Source organism: Schistosoma haematobium, chromosome 2 (genome assembly GCF_000699445.3).
Source record: "Schistosoma haematobium chromosome 2, whole genome shotgun sequence".
Taxonomy (NCBI): Eukaryota; Metazoa; Platyhelminthes; class Trematoda; order Strigeidida; family Schistosomatidae; genus Schistosoma; species Schistosoma haematobium.
Window position 1 is genome coordinate 16,450,594 of NC_067197.1, and position 18,151 is coordinate 16,468,744.

General features: G+C 33.5%; 1 protein-coding gene across 3 annotated transcripts in view; it reads right to left on the bottom strand.

Annotated features, from left to right (window-relative positions):
* Positions 1-18,078, bottom strand: part of FGFR1_1 (Fibroblast growth factor receptor 1) — a gene marked incomplete at its 3' end in the record, with an annotated part of 37,668 nt that extends 19,590 nt beyond the window's left edge. The window contains exons 1-5 of one of the 3 annotated variants that reach the window (XM_051214463.1): positions 17,586-18,078; positions 16,051-17,029; positions 12,986-13,326; positions 4,568-4,817; positions 876-1,038 (exon numbers count right to left, since the gene is read on the bottom strand). In XM_051214463.1, the coding sequence (XP_051067640.1) occupies positions 876-1,038; positions 4,568-4,817; positions 12,986-13,326; positions 16,051-16,182 (886 nt within the window). In that variant the 5' untranslated portion in view covers positions 16,183-17,029; positions 17,586-18,078. Of the gene's footprint in view, positions 1-875; positions 1,039-4,567; positions 5,061-12,845; positions 13,327-16,050; positions 17,031-17,585 lie in introns of those variants that run through there. The other 2 variants (XM_051214464.1, XM_051214462.1) reach the window with 2 other exon arrangements.
* Between the last annotated feature and the right edge of the window lie 73 nt (positions 18,079-18,151).

Sequence of the window (18,151 nt, forward strand, 5' to 3'; positions counted from 1 at the left end):
ATGATTATGAATAAAAACTATGAGCCCGGTTCTAATTTCATTGGCATGTGACATAAGAAAAATCTGCCTTACCGTAACCTGTATCTTCCAAATTACTTCAAATTATGTTTACATTTTAGGGTTAAGACTTTGTATATAAGCATGTTATTTTAATACAGAAACAATCTATTCTCCCAGCAGTTTGGTTGTCTTTTAATATCAGTCCGAATGTTTACATCAATGATTCGGCTTTGTAAGCACTTGTCAGCCAATTACACTGTATGATTGTACATCATTCATCCACTAAGATTCTATTCATCGTTTCAACTAGAGGCATCCATTATCGTCATTATAAAACCCAGAGGGCTCTATTTTGCTCAACCAGAAAACGATACTTTTAATAGTATTCTGTCAAAAAGCATTATCTTAGTCCAGAAAAATTCCGTCTCTAATGGATTTTATTTATTTTAAAAATTCTTTTCTCCCAGAAAAATACAGTGTAGTATTGAATTCTAATTACTAAACGATGTTCTAAATATTTATTTCCTATGAAAAGAAGATACAGGGCGTCAAGGATATTGTGCAGAACTAAATTCCCTGTGCAAGTCAACAGCATATTTCAAATCTATTATTACCGCAGATCGATAACCTATTGGAAATTGAGGAGTATTAGGAAGTCAACTTATCATTTAAACCTCTTCTACACAACAGATTAGTAGCATGAAATATTAAAATGCATGAAAATAGAAAAAAAAACGATCCCGAAGTAACATCTGATTTTTTAAAGTTTCTTCCCGGTGGGATCAACTTCAAGTGAAGACTGGCATTAAATTCATTAAATATCACTAAATGGAACCAAATCATAATAGACTTCTGATATATTAAAATATTCTTACGTTTAGGACACTTCATATTAACTTCAAGTTTCATGTAAGTCGACATTAAAGTCGAATATTCACCAGGAATAATAAAACGACAATAATAAAGTCCAGAATCATTTTGAGCCAATGGTCCATATCTATATTTAAATGTTTTGTGATCTCGATCGTAAGTTTGATTCTGGAAATTAATAATTTGATCAATTAAAGTGATAATCAATAAAGTAAATTACTGACAATAAATAAATACATCTTGGAAACTGTGATATAATTTACAATGCCAGTAAATTTAAGATGTACATGAATGCAAATAGTTGAGTAATATTCAATTAGAAAATATATGACTATAGAAAACATTCTGATCATCATCTGAATGGACCAATTGCAAAGTGCTAATTAATAACAGATACTCTGTCAACTTCATTCTACCACTTGGAATATTGTAATTGAAATTACCCTTTTTGTACTCACGTTGTAACGTAGTTCTTCGATAAGGCACTAAAACCAAGGAGCTTAGGATTATCAATACAACTCAAGAAACTGCTACTTATTTTATCTGGTAACTTGGAAACTTTTCCCATCTTATGATAAACAACTTAGCTAACTTGATCACGTTCACGAACTAATCCTTTCTTCCTGTACTATATCCTTATTGTAACCTCTGAATTAACTACTTTTATGAATCCGGTGTCCTTCATGTTGTGTTAATGTGGTATGGCAACTTGGACCGATGCATATATGTGCCTGGTCCTACATTGTAGCTAGCTGACTGACTGAATACTAAGTTTACACTAGTATAGTAGTATGTAGACACAAAAATACAGGTTCACGTTGACAAGCGTGGAAACTACTGTATGTATCCAATGTATCAGACACAGCCTGCAAAGAATGTTTAACCGATCGTGATGCAAACCATATGCCAAGCACAAGATCACATACTTAGATCTGAACTGCACTTTGTGAGAATTAAAGATACTACTACACAGCTTCCTAAGCGAAATTAAACACAGCGAGGTTTGAACCCGATAGTTACAATGTGCACAAGATAATGTCGAGTAATTAGCGAATGTATGACTTATCAGATCGAATGAATAGAAACCAATCCAGCTCAGAGCAATAAACAAGCTCATATTCACATAACGGTAAGATGTATTCTATGCCTTTCAAAAGGGGAAAAAGCAGGATGAAACTGAATAACTAAAGGAAATAACTTAGGAGTGATCCATATCAATATATAAAGGTTAGAAACTCTATATATACTAAAACATTTCAATGCAATAAATCATGAATATAATCACCTTAGTTATTGTATTCCAAAACTTTACCGTTATAGAAAAGATACCAGGTTATCAAAGGTGTGATCATCCGAAACATCCTTTTAGTAAGATAGAACCAAAACGGCTCCCACTTATCTTGAAACCTAACTTGTATTTGTCCTAGAATACGGAGACTATGTCTAATGTGGTACCATGAGAAGCAGAATATTAGTATTCCGGTTATTATTTCAAAATAGTTATTTCAAAGATAGTACACTAGATTTTGAAACGTCATTTAACCTCATTAGAGAAATAAAACTAAAAATATTTACAGCGAATTATTTTACCAACGGAATATTTCAGTCACGAAAATACTGGTAGGATAAGACTTATTCGATTGAACAAACGCTAAGGTTTTTACTAATATAATCATCTTAATGCCTTACATTAACTTGGTGCCCAACTACTGTGGAACTATTCATATGAAATGTTCCATACCTGACATCATAGTCAAAAGTACCAAACCAACAGTGTATTACGAAGAACTCCCCCAAAACAATATGAATAGTACTGAGACAATTTTCCTACGAAAGTCTTTATAAAATAATAGTTTTTGCACATTGAAAAAGCCTTCAGTCTAGTGACTACGAAAGTAATTTACCGATAAGACGATAAAAATCACTGTGGAGACAAATGCCGATGATAACGGTTAAACGTTCTCGAAATTAAAGAGATTTGATAAATCAGTAAGCACATGTTAAAATTAAGACAATGAGACTGGAGTGTATTCAGTAGTTATTACTGTCTATTATGGTAGTTGTAGTTATTTCAGGAATGTAGAACCAGATTGGATTTTGTTCTCTGATAGACTTCATCATTAAGCCTAATATAATCACTTTACTTCATATCTATCAAAAACGTAATGAATACGAAAGAATTGTTTTCAAATATATACATAATTAACAAAAATAACTTCTTGTTACCGTTACCACATCGTGCTCCTTTCAGACAAGCGAGAATTTCGGGAAGTGAAAGCACATTTACAAACTGGGTAACTGCTCATTTTCAGACGTTATCTGGACGTTAAGGAATTTAGATTTAAAAGTCCTACCTATCGATCACTAAGTAGGTGTGGAATACAGTTTACGGTGGAGTGGTATACTTGCGTCAGCCTGTCAGGACGAATACTGCATTTTCTTCATGATGAGTATTGTGTTTCCGAAGGTTATCTTAGATGAGAACTAAAGTCAGTTTATTCGAGAATGGACTCTCCTATTAGCTATAGTAAGTAGGTAGCACTTGACAGGCACTTGATAAAATATAGTAGCTAGTACTGATTGCAAATTAAAATTATCAAGTGAATAAGACTCAATCTGTATTAACGTGGTACTCAGTAGTTTAAACATACAGATTACGCCTAGTACTACGCATTCTTAGTCTAAGGAAGTGTGTTTTAGGTAATCTGGTACCACACTCTAGATAATGTGTAACATATCAATAAGCCAATTGTACGACTGTTTGCTTGCATACAATAACGTACGGCCACTTACTTGAACCAAAACGCTAAATGTTGGAAAGCGATTATAATAAGACGTAAGAATTCTCCTGACTGTGGAGCGTGACCAATACTGAAATCCTTCATATTTGTAACCAACTTATTTTCCTAATATTCCTAATGGTTAATTATTGCCTCGTTTCCAGCACATTAATGAGAAATAGGGATAACGTATTTCTCAATAATTTCACAGTCACTAAAGGATATAAGACCACAAACGTCAAAACACAAAAGGGTGCTCTAGTCTATTTATCATCAACAATGAAGCGAGACTGAAACCATGTGAATTGTTAGACGGTACGTAAGTATTGTTAATTTGAGACATGCTATAATTATAAAAAGAAAAAGGAATTAGTCACAGTTCCAACTTCCTTAATAGGTCAGATGCCATCTCAAAAATTATAGCTTTGTGACAGGATTTGGCAACACTAGTTTACCTCAATAATTCGTCAATCTTGATGGTCGCCTGTTACTGTCATACTTGTAGATACTATGTTAGTAGTCATTAGCCTCTTAGATTGTTGGCATCGCAGAGATATATTTTTTTATTCAACTGTTACACATAAGCTTGAAGTGTTGTGATTACAACAAAAGAATTTAATGAGGAAATTCAGCCGTTTGGTGGATAATGCAAAGTAATTGGAAAGGCTTGAACCATCTTGATCTGGTAAAAGAATCCAGGTCATTATCGTGCTTCATGTTCCTGTGTTTGAGGAAACCTCTTATTGATTTCACTATTTATTAGAATAAAGACTATTTCCAGGTCTCTAGAAACCAAATCCCAAAATTTTGAATCGAAAAACACTATTAATCCTGAAATTAATTAAAGTGAACCATAATGGTGACATATATTTTAATAGACTAGATACTCCCAACACTTCTTCACATCAGGTACTTACCCATTTATGAACTCCGTGTTCTTCGAAAATCTCTCTTAGAGACCATATGACCAAATTGGGATAGGAATCCTTTTTGAAAATTTCTGCCACCTCTTTCTCTCGGGCACTCAAATTAGCAGGGATAAATTCATTTTCCAGCTTGTAAATCCCCAATACTCCATCAGCTAAATATTCACTGAGTTCACAGTTAAATAAATAGTGATCTCCCTCACAAACTACATCGTCATGATTGAACCGGAAAACATCGGGTCTGAATAGAGTGCAGAAAGCAGATGTAATGTAAAACAACTTGAAGAGTGAACGAATAGGAAGAAACGGGTGCATTTCAAATAATCTTGTGTGCATAACAGTAATGAGCTCATCAGCTAGGACAAAAATGAAAACAAGATAGAACATGATTTGTGGACGCTTTATGACTAATCTGATCAGACAGTCACACAAGTAGTTAAATCCTCCTTACAAGGTCACCAAAATGTAGCCAAATAGAAACGGAAATGCAAAATTGTATTTTTGATCAGTCGTGTAATTCCACCTTTATTTCTGGTTTCTCTATTTTAATTGGTTAAAATATTATTTGGGTCAGAGGATGAGAATAAGGACAGTAAATCCGTCAAGGCTATTGGCTATTAAATTTTGTGGGTTTGTGAACCTACTCTTTTACTACCAAATGTTTAGAAATTCACCTTTGTGGTCAAGTTTAACTCGACTACAAAAACTGTGGGACAAAATTCACCTATAAATCTCGGGTTGGTTTATGCGTTTCAGAAAATTTATTATTCTTACGTGATATTTACCAACTGATATAGAGAAGCATGTAATTTGAGTAAGCCACTTGGTTAAGTATGTCTTGAGAATAGTTATGCGACAATTCGTGCAACCTGGGCATATTTATAGACTGATGTATCTCAATGTGACTTTTAACAACTGGTTAATTTCCATTAGTGAAAATTCAAAAAAAACAGTCGACATTGAGATGGTAAAGGTTTGTAGCTCAGGTGGAGTTTTGTTCTCGGAGCTGGATGGTTTGGTCGTGAAGCTTTCATCGTTATTCTGAACATCATCGGAGTTAGACCAATTAATTCAAAAAGCACAATTTTAGCAAACGCATACAACATTTACCAATTTTCCTCACCGCCTTAACGATAATATCACAAATGAAGTCAAGACATTTCTTCTTTGAAAATCCAAAATTATTTCTTTTAATATTTTTGTGACTGTATGACGCCATAAAGTTGATATTACCCATAAAACTGCTGTCGAATTATTCATTAGTTTTAAAAATATCAGTTCACTTTAAATCTTTCCAATTATTATCTCTGAACAAATGTTTCTATTTCGATATTAACCATTTTGATCCAATTTTTTTCTCAGGAGAAAAATGGTTTCACTTTCAGTGAATTCAATCTGTTCCACATTGATGTGAATAATGAGTGCGGTTTATTTGAAATTTGTTCTCCATTTACATTGTTTCAATGAGTAAGTTATTTTTTCACTAATCCTCTTTTGCATAGCGAAATTCAACCGAAGTAATTATTGTTGTAGAAAGCACGGAATACAATGGACAGTTCGGAATCGATTATAAGATTTGGACTTCGCAGATGACATGGCCCATCTATACCGTACACATGAACAAATGAAGATGAAGACAACTAGTCTAGCAGAAGCCTCTGCATCATTAGCCCTCAACATAGACAAAGGAAAAAGCAAGATCCTCAAATACAGTACGAAGAACATCAACACAATCACACTTCATGGACAAGCTCTGGAAGATGTGGAATCTTTCACGTACCTGGGGAGCATCATCGATGAACAAGGAAGATCTGATGCAGACGTAAACGCAAGGATCGCCAAAGCAAGAGCCTCATTCCTGCAATTGAAGAAGATATGGAACTCAAAACAAATGTCAACCAATATCAAAGTGAATATCTTCAATACGGACGTCAAAATAGTCCTACTGTACGGAGCTGAAACGTGGAGAACTACTACAACCATCATCAAAAAGGTACAAGTATTTATAAACAGTTGTCTACTCAAGATACTCAATGTTCGTTGGTCGGATACAATCAGCAACAGCCTACTGTGGGAGAGGACAAACCATCTTCCATCTGAACGGGAAATTAAGAGAAGACGTTGGAAGTGGATAGGACATACATTATGGAAATCACCAATCTGCACACAAGGCAAGCCCTAATTTGGAATCCTGAAAGGGAAGGCCTAAGAACACAATACGTCAGAACTTGGGAGCAGACAGGAAATGGATGAATAGCAACTGGAAAGAATTGCCCAGGACAGAGTTGGATGGGGAATGTTGGTGAGCGGTCTGTGTTCCTCCCCAAGGTTTAACAAGAGTAATTAAATAAGTAATTATTGTTATGTCGATATGTATATGCCCGTAAAAAGAGGAAGAAATGACTAAATGTGATTTTGTTTTACTAATAACCAATTTTATTGTTGTTTTTGTTTCATTCAGCTGAATATATGTACGATCAATTTTCAGTTAGAATATTTTATTCTTTACATAGATTTGTTCTGTACACAAATTTAAATTCTGGCTCCTTCATTAAAATATCCAAAGTGAATTAGACATTTTTGTTTTTATTCAAAACAGGAATGGGATTCAGTTTCAGTAACATTTTCTCACCCAACTTCTTACGTGTATTTAGTGGAGCGTTAAACAATAAATTCTCGTAACTAATTAAATGAGTGCATAGTATTAAAAAAAAACATCATGACCGCCGCTCACTATGTTTATCTTTCTATCTAATAAATGTTGTTAAAATGTTATGTGTTGTTTGCCACTTTTATAAAAACGTAGTGGCCTATGCACAAATGACTGCTTTTACCAATCAGTATATATTTCAGTAGAACTCGATCTATTTCGATTTTAAATCAACAACATTCTTTGAAAAATTAGTTAGTTAGATGAGTAGAAACCCTTCAACTGCAGTGTTTTCGTCATCTTTGTGAGATTGTAAAGAAGATTTGTAGCTCAGGTGGATGATTTTGATAGAGTTTTGTTCTCTGAGCTGGATGGGAGATACAATCAAAATAAAGGAGTTAACAATGTCAGGTTAAAGGTTAACAATAACCAATCAAGATTGAGGTCTACAGGACAATCTGTGAGCCATATGAGGAGAAATTCGAACAATTCACTGGTGATGTCGTCCAGAATAACGACTAAATCCCTACAATCAAACCATCCAGCTCAGAGAACAAAACTCCACCAAAAGTCGACATTTGACAACCAACATTTCATAATTACGAAACTCGTGATTTCATAGTGGTTAAACACCCTAGCTGTTTACCGCTTTCCCTTTCGTCCCGTCAATTCATTTATTTAATTTGATGATGTAACTGTTCAGTGAATTAAATTCGCATTAGAACTCTGAGGTGAAGCCAATATGAAATTTGAAAAATTCCTTTACTATTCATTAATTTGATATGAATACAAAATCATCGTTTAATATGGTTATGTGTATTTGGATCAAATAATATAATTTTATTGTCTGCTAAATTTTCAACTGTCTTAATTCCCTAACCTCTATTCCCCATATGAAGCTATTTGTATTATTTACATCAGTCAGAAAGTATGCTCAACTTTGAAAAAGAATGAATTAGTGCATTGTGTGGAATATAGTATATTAATCCGTTTAAAAGTAGACCCCTTTATTTATTGTATACTCAACCATCAGGCGAATTCAGTTGCTACAATGCATGAAAATGTATCAAGGCCATTTTTCTTTTCCCATAATAAATCTGATACATACGATGAGAAATTAAAACAATAATGAATACTTGGGTTAAAATAGTAATAAATGATCTGAGTTTTACTAATTTCCAATCGTTCGAGTGTTTGTAAAAAAGGTTACGAGGGAATTCATACTTATCTTCAGTCAGTTGAACTAAAAACATGACTATCGGAAGTTGCCCATGTTCATCAAGATGTGTAGTGTGGCGTCGTGTCGCGGTTGACTATGATCACCACTACAGGAAGACTACGTGCCAGTTAACCGATAAGATCCATCCGTAGTCCAAATATCAGAAGGCAGTTGGTGGCTGTAGTTGAGATGTATTTGTTAGCGACCTCATGATATCAAAAGAATACCGAGATCGTGCCAGGTTAAAAGTGTGATTACTGAGCGTAACCGAATTCATGCAAGGTCACAATCAACGGAAGAAAGTATGCCTTTAGTACAGTCAAACAAACAAGTACAGTAAAACAATCATTGGTACAATTGGTTATAATAATAATTGTTTCCATTAAACCAATCGCGTCCTCTTGATAAAGTTAGGTCACTACAGATGATCAAGTATTCGTCCCATACCAGGATCAAACGGTCGTCCTGTGCTTCCAGGTTTTCAATGGTGGTCTAATATTTATCCATTCATGATATCAATTTACATCTTTTCACTGCATGATAAAAGTTCACTAAATGAATCACTGCATTCTGAAAACAATCTCGCAAAGCGGATTAAATGTTCTGCTTTCAGTCAAATGCAGTACAGTATAAAAGGTGATGTGAAATTTTTATACTGAACAAATGTGCTATCAAGACTACTTTAACCTTCCATGTGAGAAAGTTCTCTATCAAGTTATAGGAGCTTCTATTTCATCGCACACCCAATTTAATTTATCCTAACTTTTGGATCGACAAATTAATCTCATCTTTCCATTTATCTTATTGCTCACACATGATCCCACCAACTACACAAATTTAAGCTTGATCATGCATTTTACGTGTATGATAGTACGTTTGTGTTGGTGTATTTACTTGTATTTCTCTCGTGTTTATAAACATTGTCACTTAGAGTTGTTTATTTCTGCCTTTCCTGTTTACATGCATTTTCTTCGTATCTTATCGTTCGACTACATTACTGAATGTCTGAAATATAGACACCTCAAATACTTTTGTACTCGACTTTTTATATCTACATTATTATTAACGGGATTTATCGACGGAATACGTGTGAAGTGTGTAGGACACATATTTCATTAGCATCAATACGATTGGATCATAATGAAGTCAGACCATGAGCATTTTAAAGTCAAATAGTTTGTGGATGCTGTGACTGTTATGACCTTGATGTCTGACCTTTCTACCACGCGAATTATCCACCAATCAGAATACGACTTATACAAATCTTCGCTCTATGCCAACCAATGACGTTCAACCGGCGCCTGGTTGGTACGAGGTCCCTCTGGCCCGTTTGCTTGAGTCCAAATAAAACGCAATACTAGCTTCCGCAATATGAATATATGTACTTCAAACATACTCTGTTTATATACCAATCAGCCAGACCACAACGTACCATAAAATAGAAAATAGCATGTGTACACAAACAAGCCAAAAAGTGGCTATGAACGCGGGAGATAGTAATTAATGGACTGAACATAGATTAAGAACCGTAAATCGTATAATAATAAATTATAGGTCAAAATAAAGCTTATAATTAAGGGAGTATAAATACATATAATCCAATTATTAAATAATTATACAATAAGAATATTTATATAGTATTAGTATATTAACAGTCCTCGGAAGTTACCTGTAACTTAATCTTCACTGGGTTATAACAGTGACAGTACTTAAATGCCTTAAACTACTGACACACTATTTTTCAGACTGTGCTGAATAGGGAATCAAAAAGATAATTAGAGAAATATATTTAGATGCAGGCTTATTCCAGAGTGGAAAGCAAATAAGCCAATGAGAGATTCGAAGTGGACAGGAAGTTGAGAAATAATCATTAATCGACAGTCAAATAAACAGAAGTACATTTTCAATAGAAAAATTAAATATTTAAATGTTCAGAAAAAACGAATATCTAATAGTTTCAAACCATTTAATTAATAGTTTAGCCAACTCTTGTTTACAGATACGATTGTAACTTCAAATATCAATTTCCCAGTCTTATAATAAGTCCCAAAGTTGGTCAACATTAACTACAGTTAATACAAACACAAAGCTTTTGCCTCAAGCATAGGATTGATTATCTATAACTATTCAGTATCAAGATATCGGGTATGTACCTACTGGTTCTTGAGTGACCTAGTGAAATGGGGAGATTTCGGTCACTGAGCCTATGACAAATATTTTTAGATATAATCTATTCTTAATACTTCATGACCGATGTTTAAGAAACTTCGTCTGCGTCATAGCTGACATTCATACCATCCAGCCATCAACGTCCAGAAATCTTCGGTATTCAACCTATACTACTTGTTTGTAACCAGTAGTTACGAATATTTTTCATATTTTGCGTATGAACAAATTTGAATTGGTGGTGACGTTGACTCAAAATTTAAGGATGGGGATTCGATTCATGAAAAGGCAGAAGGGTCATGTTTTACTCTCAGGTACCAAGTTAGTAAAAAAGTATACAACGATCTAACAAAGAAACATGCACATCTGGAGATGGTACAAATCAAATCAATACTGAAAATAAGTAAACTACTCCACTGAACAAAGCAATGAAACGTGACCTATTAACTGAAACTGAAGTTTATTTCAGAAAATATCTCTATTTCTAAAATTTGATTTCTTTAATCCTTGGTTGGTTATGTTCTATATCATAATTTAAAGGGAAATACCATGAAATTCTTTTTTATTTATGAACATGTTTAGTGACAAATGTATTAGTAAACTGTAGTTATTATTTCATTGATATTAGTTGATTAACACTAAAAAAGTCATCTCTCTAAAATAATTCTTATTCATAGATATGTTGCAGCATTTCCAATTGGTTGAATGAAAACAATTTCTGAGATTTATTTCAAATAAACACTCGATTTATAGTTATAATTAATTTCCAATTACAATGAAAGCGATTAGACCAAAATCTACATACATATGAAATGTTCATATGGATCAGTTCATACGATGACAACTTTTGTGTGAGATATTAGAGCTGATAAATGTAAGATTAGTTTGATGATGTCAATCCGATTTAGGACTTATCAGATGAATGAACCTGTATCTGTATATTTAATGGGACCAAAATCTAATACTTATGGCTGAAAACACTAGGCTGATATATGCCAAGCTAGTAAGTCGGGATAGCTGTCAGTTATTTAGCCTTACAAGAGTTTGTACTTCTGCGATGTCGACATTCAGGAACGAATTTAAGATTCAGACACACAGGTATATAAAATGATGATGAACACAGAAAAAGGATGAAATATGTACTTTGAATTTTAGTGTTACCTATTGTCGAATATATATTTTCAGAAGGGGTTTTGTGGATATTTTAGTAATTTCAATAGTTGAAATCATGAGTCAATTGAAGCTAAACCACCATGGAAAACCTGGGAGCACTGGACGGCCGTTCCACCCTAGTATGGGACTCCTCAGCACTGCGCATCCATGACCCCGCCCCCCGCGAGATTCGGACCCAGGACCTATCAGTCTTGCGTTCGAGCGCTTAACCATTAGATCACTGAGCCAACATTTATTGGTGTTAATGTCTAACTCCTAACAACTAGGTCGAAACGGCCGTCCAGTGGGAGAGGACAAACCATCTTCCATCTGAACGGGAAATTAAGAGAAGACGTTGGAAGTGGATAGGACATACATTATGGAAATCACCAATCTGCACACAAGGCAAGCCCTAATTTGGAATCCTGAAAGGGAAGGCCTAAGAACACAATACGTCAGAACTTGGGAGCAGACAGGAAATGGATGAATAGCAACTGGAAAGAATTGCCCAGGACAGAGTTGGATGGGGAATGTTGGTGAGCGGTCTGTGTTCCTCCCCAAGGTTTAACAAGCGTAACTAAGGTTAGAAAGTTTAACTCCTGTAATACGTCTGAAACCTTACACTATCAACTTATTGTTCCAATTATCAGATTGTCATAATCTCAAACTCGTTTTATTTCTGATTGTTGTCAGTTGCCTTTGTTTTTTAATGTAAGTGCATGCTATGTGCTTGTTGAGTCGTCAGCAAACATTTCCTCTTGTTCTTTTTCTTCCAGATAATTTCACTTACTGCTCCTGACACTCCTCCAGCACAGAAGGTATCTTCAGACTATACGCGAACCTACTGTAGGCTAACGTTACACCCCTTTCTATGATTTTTAAATTTTTGTTATTGTATTGAGATGAAAACCACTACAAATTCCTTTATTATTTCTAAAATATCGACTAGAATTTGGTGTCAATTACATATAACAGTAAATTAGTCGTTTCGTTCTGTTGCGCAGTAACACTGTCCAAAATACTCAGTGTTACTTTTAACAAAAACGAAACAAAAGAGATGGAAAAATGTTTAGACAAATGTGAAATGTAATTTTTTATTTATATAAATAAACACATCACTATTGAAATGATAAAAAATGAAATCAATTGGTTAATATATTATCTGTATGTAGTAAAGTTGGTTTATCCCCTTTTCAGATGTTAACATAACTATATTATTTACTCTTCATAATTATTATTATTCCGATTGCTGTCAGCATTTTCAGGATGAGCATCTTCAAATAAATCACTGACGTAATTGTATGGATAACGTATTTCAATTGGTAAGGCTAAATAATCTCTATATGAAAGAATGTTTTTTCGTTGAGGAAGTTGTGAACAGTTACTAGTATTATTATTATTATTATTATTGTTATTATTATTATTTAAAGTTAAGGAGATTGAACCTAGATCTTGCATTGAATTAAACAGTTCGTATGATAGTTGATATTGGTTATCTTGAATAGTTGAATTGTACTGAAGTTTCCTTGAACGCGTTTTCAATCTTTTCAAATGTTGAACACACTGAAAATGTTGTAAAATATACAATTTTTAAATCGTCCATTAATTAATTTTATTAAATAAATTAATCATTACAGTTGAATGAATGTTAAACTTTGATTAGAGACTCTTTCATCAATTAACACAAGTTTGATTTATTCATAGATGTAAATCCTTTAAGTCTATGATGTGTTATTCTGTGTTAACATATACAGAACAACATATTACATAGAGAATGGAAGGTTTGGTGGGTGTTAACAAATAGTTAAACAACTGAATAAATTACAAGTCAATTAACAGGACAGAAAATAATAAACGATTTAATTATTCTTAAGGAAATAATATGGAGCTTATAGACTTGTACACTCATGACGACCTGAATGAGTGCTTTAAGGACTCAACGCTGACTGAATTCTATTCGACAATAAAACAGAGTAAGATTCACAGAATGTCCAGTTTACGAGTTGAACCACATTTATGAAGTACCTGTTTCATGTATGAACTTCAAATAGTTCAGATTCAGATCTCAATTCACAGATGTAAGTCAAGATAGATTCAGTATTATGCCTTATAATAAGTAAAATAATTTCAGATAACAATGCACTAGTAAGAAATTACGCACAGCTGCACATATTGATAAAATGGTATTGCTTATGCTAATCATTGTGTTAGTTTCTGCTATAACTTGCGGCCTTTTGCCCTATTAATATATAACGTAGTGATACCGCCAATGAGGGAACAGTGACTTGTCGACCGGACCAATGGCACAAGAACTCGTACGAGCAGTCTAGAGTCCTTATCGGTCCTTCTCCCTGCCTAGCCCTGTTTGTTGAGTCCAGAACACAAATATCAGCCTCCGCGATATGAATCATGTATTTCAAACATACTGGGTTTATATACAAACCAAACAGACTACATCACATAAAATAGAAAACAACATTTGTACAAGATCTAGGAAAAAGTGGCTGTGAATGTCGGAAACTGTAATTGATAGACTAGACATAATTCAAGAACGGTAAATCGTATAATAATAGTCTGTGGGTCAAAATAAAGCTTATAATAAGAGGAACATGAATATGCATAGTTTCGTTATTTAACAATGATACGATAAAAAAAATACATGTATAATATTAGTCCATAAATAGATCCTAACAGTTAACATTCATTATTCTCGTCGAAGTATATCAGTTTCATTGATAACTGATGTATTTCAATATCCTAAATAAAAATATATGTATCAATAGCTTGTTTGATGTAATAGATGAGTCCCTGTGACTCTTTAATGGAAAAACCTGCCCAACTACTGTTTCCCACTTCATCGAATAATAATTGAAATCTCACACAAATAAACGCCATTCTGGATAGCTCATACAAGAAATTCTCCAATCCTAATGTACTTGATCAAATGACATTCACAATATTATTTTCATTTCAATCACCACCACCCTGCCAAGTGAATATAAATTTATTTAGGCAGCTAAAGAGAATTTCGAAAATAAATCATAATGCATTTACTCCATTACCTTTATTATGATGACTTCATCTAAGTTATTGCCACATAAAAAAGAAACTGAATCGCTTTACAATAAAAAAAATTAAGCAGCACACGATCGATTGATTTGTGTTCAATGAATGCAACAGGCTTTAAAAGTAGTGTAAAGTAGTCTTATTAACAGAAATGAACAATAAGAACTAATTACTTACAATTTAGTAAGTTTAATTTTGTTCATCTCTTTGTAGTCATAAAACGTTTCGGTGTAATAAAATTATTTTTGATAATATTCTAGGAAAATCATGCTAAAACTATGCTGCCAAAACTATTTCAGTTAAAGTAAGTTGTCATTTCATCTTATATACAATATACTACTCACTGATGAACAATATATTTGTTGCAAGATGCTTCAAGGTTTTCAGTGGTTGTCTAACTTAGATTGATTCGTAATCTCATTAATATCTAACAATCTGCACAATCCACATATTGATAATCATCATGTGCTTTTTTAGCGGCTAACTTCGATAGAAAATTCCGGAGTTCAAGTGAGAAATGTTGACCAGGGAAGCCCAACTATGTTAGACAAGAAGAAGGTACCCACCGAGGACAATGGGAGATGGTCGCGCAATACACAGCATTGATTAGAGTTAGAATTGTACACGATGTAGATGTTAAGCATTTTGGCGCGAGACCGAAGGCCCTGGGTTCGACTTCAAGTTGTAGGGCTGTGAATCTACACGGTTGGGTAGTCCCATAACAGGATAAAACAACTGTCCAGAGCTGCCATGTTTTCAATGATTCATTATATCAATAGCGTTGAACAATCTCCACAAAACTCATACTTTTAATTGTCAAATACGTAAATATTTATCGAAAAGTTAGAACTTATTATCTTGTACGACGTAGATGTAAAGAGACAGTATCAAACTACAATGAATTCATTGTATACCGCAAACATAATCGCGTTAATTTTTGCAGTAATTTCTGTGAAGAGAACCAACTGCAAGAAAAATATTGTCATTTATCATTTAGAATGATTATTATTAATTAACTTAAATTATCAAGATTTTCACCTGATGTAAGAATAAAACTCCAATAATAGTCGGGATAGAATATAGAAAACTGTTATTAAACATAAAACACATTGCACTTTGACATGTTGCCAAAGAAGGAAAAATGTAATGCATATTTAGACACTTATTAATTGAAAAGAGATTCCTACCAGTAAAAAATTGAGATTAATAAATGAAACATACTCTTCTTGCTTGTACAGACTTTCTACATGCATCTGGACGCACTCTACGCACCGGTTCTTTATAATCTTCGAGAGAAGTGATCAGTTCAACATCCGTTGAATTTCCAATTAGATTAACTTTACAATTTTCCATATTGCATGATTATTTCTTACAAAATTATCATGAATTCTGTTGTTCTGTGAGATTAGAATTTGGTGAAAAAGAACAACGTTAACGAGCAGATATTAATTCAGTATTGTAAAAATAAGAACTTTGGTCTGGTAGTGAAATGATGGTAGTTCAGTCAAAATAGTTTAGTAGCAACGATAAAGCTCAGGGTGTCCAATAATTTGTGTAATAAATCACAGAAAAAAAAACAACACTTTAAGTATCAGTACACTCCCTCAGTTTCCGCAACCCTACACCGATCAATGTGGGAGAACCATAATAAATGTTTAGACATCTGATTATTTGTAAGTATATCGATATTCTACAAAGAGAATCTGAAAAACGGATTGAGATAGGATTACAAGCCCCTGCACAAAAATTATTGCTCTAAGATGAGTGTAAACGAAGTTGTGATTAGTTGCACTTTAACGGTACGTGATTAGTCTAAACATAACTAGACCTCATAATTTCATCGCATCGTACTAATATGATTTGGCAACTTCGGCTACGGTTTACGTTAACAATGACTGACTGGTGAGTGATGAAATCTAAGAATGGATTTACTAAACTCACTTGACTTCTGTTAACCTTAGTCACCTGTAGAACAAGAAAAAAAACATTTTTCAGTCGGTAAATTGAACATTTATAGAGTATCATCTGGTTGATTTATTTTCGTATTAAGGTGACATTTGTACCAATGTCCGGTAGTGACAGGTTGATTGCTACTTATGAACAGTTGAACGTAAACTTCAAACAAAACTTACCATAAAAGTAACTTTTAATTGCTATTGGTTTTGAAATGTGTTTAATATCACACTCCACATAAACGATCCTGTCCAAAAGAATGAGGGAAACACTGCAAATGAGCATGAGCAAATCATATTAAATGAATAATCATTTCGAATTTTATTGAACGGGACAAAAACTAACAAGCTATAGTTTGCTTTTAATTTCTTACTAACTGCTTGACTAGATAACATCAAACCGGTTCAAGCTAAAAACGATTTAGGACACCAATCTGCCGTTCAAAATAAAATAATCGATGTGTTCGAGTGTACAGAAAATCGACGGTCAAGGGTTCAGTACTTAAATTGATGTATTGTTTAAAATTTGCTTCTTTACACTAAACAAAGTCGTAGAAATCCACTAGTTAATCGAAATAGGGTTATACATGCTCAGCTTGAATTTATTAATGTATTTGACTACCGAGTAGTTTTACTAGCTTAAATTTCGCCATTATTGATCGATTTCTGTACAAACACAGCTGACTAAGGAACTGAAGATAAGGATTCATAAGAGACTAAATATGTTAAAGATCAATTTTGAGTGATGGAGGGTTAAAGTCTAGTGACTATGAACAGTAGACCTAAAATGTTTATACCGTTTACCAATAACGTCCGGAAACTCCTTATATTCCCAACGTTTAACCAATCAATAATTAGATATATAGTCGAATAATATATTTCCCAAACTGATAGAATTCTCTATGTGGAACTGTTCACGAAGTTTAACGTAATCCTAACTGAACCAAAAACAACCAAACAGGTGTTCAATAATTTCTTGTAAATATGAATAATCCTATCATATCTTAACATATTTTGAACGTAATAATTAGGTGATATGTACTATTCAACGAAATTTGGCTATATGAATATTTAAAACAGCTAAGTCGAAAGATCAAATAAACAAAGAAATGGGATGAAAGTCATTGTTTTCCTAATGAAACTCATGACATTTCTTTAAATGATCAATTACTAAGTGATTTAATTAGCTTACTTTTTTTTAGTATAAACAGATAGAACACGACTTTTATGCGAATAAGACTCTTAAATATGACAAACCAAAGCTAAATTATCGAATAATACTAGATTTATTTTCCAGGTGTTTTGAGCGTTTATACGTATGTCAACATAATTATATTGTTATCAAACAAATTACATGTTTTGAAAATAGT